The following is a 7,257-nucleotide window of genomic DNA, read 5'->3' on the forward strand; positions in this document are numbered from 1 at the left end:
TAATCTTTTGTGGTTCAATCCATTCATTCAATGTTTCATTACATAATTTATAAAACATTTTCCACCTTTTTTCATGTACTGAATAGTTTACATTTTGAGTTTTATATTTTGAGGTTAGCCCTAAATGAAATTGTCTTGCACTTTTTCACTAACTTTCCACATGGATTGCAAAGTATAAAAAGTATCTATAACAATATGAATGAAATATGTATAACTATAAATACTGTTACAGATTGTTTTTATTACAATTACAGCAGATCTCCCAAACTCTCTCGGTATTGGCAAGAAGCTCCCGATATGGCTTGATTTACAATTATAGAGCCCTCTATAGTTTCATAAAACCTCCCAATATTAATTTTTCCAAGTTGAGAGAAGGGAGGTTACAGTAATGAATACATTACAAATTTATTCTTCCTTAATTTTTTACAAAAATCTATTCAAATACAGTAATATTTCATGAACTGGTGTTAAATTTCCCTTCTTAAAAATGACTATGACCAAAAGTACATGTAAGACCTGTACATCAATTCCTCTTTCAAAACTTCATATTTTCTATTTATGCCTCGATGGAAATTATCATCATCATCATCATTTGTATAAACTGCATGTTCTCTAATATACATATGCTGTTTTGAGATGAACGGTTATTGAGCAATAATGACCGATATTTAATGTCTTTTTTCAATCATACTGTGCTCCATTATACAGATGTCTTTTTCTCACACTGTCCATTTAAGACACCTGCAAAAATAATACCAATTTATAGTAAGTACTATTTATCATGTATGTAATGTAAATTTTAAATTCGGAAAGATATTAATAAAGTAACAATTTAATTATTTTGGTGTTATGTAATATTTCAGAGTTTCTTATGCATTCCCGTAAGTTATGTGTACAGTATATTATCATAGTGAGTTATTATTGCTACCTAGGTTATTATTTGTGTTTGTTTGGATAACGTAAAAATTAAAAGACGGATATTTACCAAATAGACAGATATAAACATATAGATATGTGGTCACGGACAACCCGGAACAGCATCCCAATAATGGACCACTTTTTATTATTTTACTTAGCCCGTCTGTCAAAAATACAACCAGATCTTTATCATGATTCTCAATCCTTTTTCTCTTTTTACTCCGGCTGTGGGAGTTCAACTCTCTGATTGCTTTTGTTGTAAAATATATCCTTACCTTGTGTCTTGATGAGTTCCTAAACATTTAACACAACAGTATCTAGCACCACATGAAACACAAGTATAATTTGAAGGAAATGTGAACAACAGTTAAGGAAAAGAATTCATCATATAAAAGTCATGTTGTAAACCAGACCATATACTGTACAGTAATTGGTTTATAAAACATTAATTGTTTGATAATTTTCCAACTAAACTAGCCCTAGCTGCTGCTGACTGATTAGAAAAGAAAGTTATGTTAGTTAATACAGTATATGTTGATATTGCACACAGTCATGCAATTAATTTATAATTATTAGCAATGGTGCAGTGGAGGAGAAAGTAGAAACAAAGTTATTTGTTATTCCTGATCAAGTTCACTGTAATGTGATTCTGGAGTGGTAAGTACTGTAGTAGTAAAACAGACACTGATGGGAAAACAAAATTTATACTGAAATTTATAGATTAGAAACATTGGTAAAGGTTATTTACTACCCATGCAATCTGTACTATATTATTTTGTTGTGTAGTGGTAATTCATGTAAGCTTTTTGGTTTTATTGGGTCCACTATATTTATTATTGTTTTATCAATCCTTTCACAATTTAAAGTTTTAAGGATTTTTATCATTTCTACATTCAAACAATATCAAAAGGATATCCACAGACATTACAGAAATGCCTTTGAGGTAGAGTTGATGGCGATACACCAGCTGTGAAGTATGTATTTGGTTGCATGTTACTTGTCTGTTCTTCTTCTAATAGCATATTGAACGTCTTGCGGAATCGCTGTTTAAAATGGTCTCCTCTTGTTTTCCTTTTTTTCTTAGGTGTATTTGATGCTGTAAGGTGAACATTTGATCATTTTATATTAAATAATGTTTCTGACACTATTATTAATAATTTATTTATTTTTTTTATAAACATATTTCTACTGGATGACAATATCAACGTTGTCCCACAAAGGGGACATTGTTGTTTTTCAAAAGGTCCAGCATAAAACATAACAATATACATAATTATATAATACATAGTTTCTTAAAAATTGCTAAAATTAAACAGTCTAAAAATACTAAAATGTGAGAACCATACATTAAAAATACAAAATTATGATTAAAAATCCAAGTTAAAAAGATGTTCATAAAATTATTTAATACATAGTTTCTTAAAATAGTAAAAAATGTTAAAATTAAACAGTCAAAAATAGTACTAAACTTTGAGAACCATACATTAAAAATACAAAAAAATGATTAAAAATCCAAGTTAAAAAGATGTTCATAAAAAAGAATACACCACATAAAAAAAATACACTGAACAGATTTAAATTTTTTTTAAAAGTATTTCCCTAGAGAAAAAAAGTGTTTTTATAACTCGATTTGAACGCATTAATGGAAATTGAATTTTGAATGTCAAAATGTATGTTATTCCATATGTTTGCCCCTGCGACCCTCAGTGATTGTTCTTTCATTTTATTCGTGTTTGGTATCGGGGGAACAACATTTAATGTCTCAGAAGCTCTCGTGTTATATCTATGTCTGTCTATTACCATCTCGATTTCATTACAAAGTCTATCTGGTGCAGCACCACGAACACACTTATACATAAGGGTAGCAAGAGAGTAATTTCTTCTCTGCTCAAAACTTTGCCAAGATAATTGTTTAACTATGTTTTCACCCCTACTGTTTATGAAGTCGTGGTTCTTTGTAATTATTCTTGCCGCTCGTTTTTTAAACCTAAATATTTTACTTATATTTGTTGCAGATGTATTTCCCCATACAGAAATGGCGTAGTCGCTACATGGCTGTATAGTCATTCTGTAAATTTTTTCTAGCAGGCTTTTGTTTAGAAATCTACTTACTTTGTTAAAAATTGTAATTTTGTGTCCAAGTGACTTACACAGATTACTAACATGATGGTTCCACGTTAAATGTTCGTCAATTTCTACACCTAGATATCGAGTGTGCTTAGAATTTTCAAGCTTTTTACCATTTAAGAAAATAGAAATATCACCATCTGGGCTAGAACGTTGGCCTCAAATTAACATAACTTTTGTTTTCTCTAGGTTTATACTGAGTTTGTTGCCCTCATACCATGTATTGACATTATCCATAATAGTTTGAAGCTTTTGATTGATTTCGTTAGTTGAACTCCCATTAACATAGATAGCAACATCGTCAGCAAATATACTACAAGAACCAGGGGAGATGTACTGTGAAATATCATTAATAAATATTAAAAATAAAATAGGACCTAACGAACTTCCCTGGGGTATACCTATGTCAATATTGGTTGCTTTGGATTTACTACCGTTGCAAACTACAATTTGTTTTCTATTGCTCAGATAATTTCTGAACCAATCTATTTCGACGGTATTGAATCCATAGTGTGAAAGTTTATTTATTAAAATAGAATGATCAATGGTATCGAAACACTTTGAAATATCAAGGAAACATACACCCACCATTTCAGATTCATCGAGAATTTCTAGCCAATCATCAATCACTCTATGGAGGCAATTTACTGTGGAATGGTTTTTCCTAAAGGCAAATTGATTAACATTCATGAGATCATGTTCACTAAAGTATTTAACTATTTGTTTTTGAATTTCTTTTTCTACTAACTTAGCGATATGACACACAACTGATATTGGCCTGTAATTTGACATTGTTTGTTTGCAGCCATTACCTTTATAGATTGGTGTGGTCTTTGCTATTTTCCAGTCATTTGGTAATTTCCCTGATGTTAAAGAGATATTAATTATTCTGTACAGGGGTAAAGATATATGTTCTGCTGCAGTCCTTAGCAATTTACTATCAAAGCCTATAATATCATTATTGCTACTATTCGGTAGGCTTAAAACAGCTTTAAATAATAGTGTCGGATATATTTATTTGTTTGTGTGTTTTAATTATCAACAATGACATATTTTTCTCGCAACCTTTTAAAACTATTCTGATTTCACATTAGCTAGTTTGACACTTTTGATTAACAAGCCAGTAATTTATGTGAACCTAAAATGATCTATAGAATAACCACCTTAACATTATCTAGTGGAATATGTTGGAGAATAAAGATAAGATAAAGAGATACATAAACACTACATACACATTTCTGATGGAAAGAAAAGGAGAACTTCTGAATATCAGCTAACCCACTGGAAAGGTACCCCCTCTTTCCGTTTGAAATAAAAATAAACAAAGGAAGTAGATCTTAATTTTTCCCCATTAACCTAGTTTAATTTGCTAAATTAACTTGTAAGTTAGAATCACAGCATTGATTAAGTATCCAAGTCATTGCACAGAACCTTGGCTCAATTACCTAATAGATCATGTATGTGAATCATACCTTATCTTACTAAAACTAACAAATTATTTTTTCTAAGGTTCAATATAAATAGAATAAAAAGTTAAAAATGTGTTACATTTGTTTGGGAATTTTACTGTTGAGTATAGTTATTCAGGAGTATTTTGAGCGTTGAGATTGTTCTTAACAAAAAGGCTTGCATTGTAAACGTTTTCTATTGGAATGATTTTCTGTTTGTTATTTAAATACAAAAGTACTCAACGAATCTTTATGTTGACAATGAAAGTATCAATATGGTATAAACTTATAAATTCCAACAACCCAAAAACCAACTATAACAAAACTGATTAAATTAAGAGTTCAAAAGAATAAAAAATAAAAATACCTGGTTCTTCATCAAACTGAGGTAATTTCTTCTTGAGTAAAACAAGATTAGCTTGAGGATCTTCCTGGAAATTGTCCTGCTCCAGTGCATCAAGCTGCTTTCTCATTCGTTTGGCACGGGTAAATTTATCAAGTATACGGCGCTGCTGTTGGTCTCTGATGCGCCCTTTTTAATGACACAAAACAAAATGTTTTATTTAGCTATGAGTATGATCTGATCAATAGATATGGGCCTAGGGCTAGGCCTATAAGTACAGGGTAATTCATGTGGGGCATGTGTGGGGCATGTACGAGCCACAACGCACACTACCAACCCAAATGGTATTTTGAAAAAGGCTGTTCACTTTTTATTATTGAAGTATCATGATAATAATAATAAATGGGAATATGAATAAATAATTTAGGAATCCATGGGAAAGTATGTCTTGAAGTGAGTGAACAGGACTCATAATATACTGTATAGACTGTTCTAAAATAAGCAATGTGAAGATCTTTGATGCCAATCTAGAAAATGATTCTGGCTAATTATCTAACTTAACTTAATATTATTTTCTACATTTGATTTGCGTGTGTCCTTCCTTATTTCATTCTGTACATACATATATACTTACAGAACATACCTATTGATTTTTTTTTGTAATAAAAATTATTTAAACAAATTATAAACCCCAGCAGGATTTGAGCCATGTAAAGCTAATACCTAAAGCAAAAAAATAATTTAACATGCTCCCTATCAGTGAATATATTTTGCCAAATACTTCACTCAGTTTCTGAATGCTTTCATTTGTTTGTTAGCAGGATTACTGAAAAAGTAATTACAAGATCTTTACCAAAATGATAAGATTTAGACTAAAATACAGATAGATAAATGGTAAAGGGCTACTCCATTAAATGTTGGAGGCAATCCACACCACAGTCCCAATTATGGACCATTTTTTTTACTGTTAAAAGATAGGACAGAATTTTCAAAAGCTGGCGAACAGTCTTAAAGTAACAAGTAAACTGAAATTGCATTTTCTCGAGAACTACATGTCCAAAAATCTTCATTTTTGTACAAGAGGCAAGAGTTATAATTTGTGATTTGTAATTTTAAAACATAATTTCATTCAATTTACAGGTTTTTTTAATATAAGTAGTTTTAAAAAACCTATTTCTTTTAAAATTCGCCCGTTAGTTTTTGGCGTTTCTGTTCTATTGTTAGTCAACTGATACTATTGTTAGTTGAAAGGCTGGTTACATAACCATTACACCAAATTCGCATACACATGCTTTTAGTGAAATTAGTCTAAATCACACACAGCATTAAGACACACACAAATATATATATATATATATATTTTCCCGGAGAAATCCTATGTAGGAGAATTTTACAGTAGGCGGAGGTATGCACGCTCGGAGTGACTTCTTGTTATATTATTTATTTAATTTAAGTGTATGATAATATTCTAGGCCTATAGTTAGATAGGCCTACTGTAGTACAATTATTATATTAGGCAATGCATACTTAGTCAGTAGTTATACTGTAATATATTAAAAAATCGAGATAGGCCTATGCCATGCCCTAGTATAGGTCTAGGCCTTGTATTATTATGGCTACATTAAGCCCATTTGTGGATTATTCCGTCCCCTCCTCGACGATCTAGTCAAATTCGATCCAACTTGGCCAAAAACTAATCGGTCAACTCGGCCCCATTAAAGTATGGAACGCAAAAAGTGCAGACGAAGCGAATTGATAAAAGAATATTTAAATAATATATTATATATTTTTTTATTTTACTGTATTAATCTAATATTATATATCTAATATATCTAAGAATGTTTCGAATCATTTTGGGAACATCAAAATATAGACCTAACATTAACAAACACATTACTGAGACTAACATCACAACTAATAATATTTACTATAATAATATTAATAGGGCTATATATAAATAAATACTACCTATCAATTAAACGAAAAACGACAGGGTGTGTTATAATAATTTATATTGAATTTTCCATTTTATTTTGTCTAGGCCTTTAACCTTTTAGTAGAGTGTGCGAAGCGAGAGCCTACCCTAGCTGGTCAAAAAATTGTTAAAAAGGGGCCGAGAATAAGACAATTATTTCTTTGATATTCCCATGACGGATAATTATTGTTTATTTCTAAAACAATATTGCATTTATAGTAAGTGTGACGTTACAAAAACAAAATATCTTTTTACCCGATTCACGTTTATCAGCCATTTTGTCGTCTGCTTTGTTGTTTTGGCCTTTGCTTCTAAATCAGTTGATTGGATTGGACAAATAAAACGTGGTTTCCAATTGGACAGGGGAAGTTTGAATAGTTTCAAATAATAAAAATACTTGTAATTTCTTTATAAATTATGTGTAATAAATAAGTAAAACTATATTA

General features: G+C 30.5%; 1 protein-coding gene across 2 annotated transcripts; it reads right to left on the reverse strand.

The window, feature by feature from the left end:
* Positions 1-287: 287 nt before the first annotated feature.
* LOC144843587 (zinc finger HIT domain-containing protein 1-like) lies at positions 288-7,125 on the reverse strand. 2 transcript variants are annotated; one of them, XM_078700433.1, is made up of 5 exons: positions 7,067-7,125; positions 4,861-5,025; positions 1,832-2,014; positions 1,194-1,272; positions 288-741 (listed from the first exon to the last, which is right to left on the reverse strand). In XM_078700433.1, the coding sequence occupies exons 1-5, from the start codon at positions 7,086-7,088 to the stop codon at positions 720-722; spliced, it is 471 nt and encodes a 156-aa protein (XP_078556559.1). In that variant the 5' UTR covers positions 7,089-7,125; the 3' UTR covers positions 288-719. The 2 variants fall into 2 exon arrangements, with proteins under 2 accessions (XP_078556559.1, XP_078556560.1); XM_078700434.1 differs by lacking the exon at positions 7,067-7,125 and adding an exon at positions 6,805-6,824.
* Positions 7,126-7,257: the final 132 nt, after the last annotated feature.

Source organism: Antedon bifida, chromosome 5 (assembly GCF_963402885.1).
Source record: "Antedon bifida chromosome 5, ecAntBifi1.1, whole genome shotgun sequence".
Lineage (NCBI taxonomy): Eukaryota > Metazoa > Echinodermata > Crinoidea > Comatulida > Antedonidae > Antedon > Antedon bifida.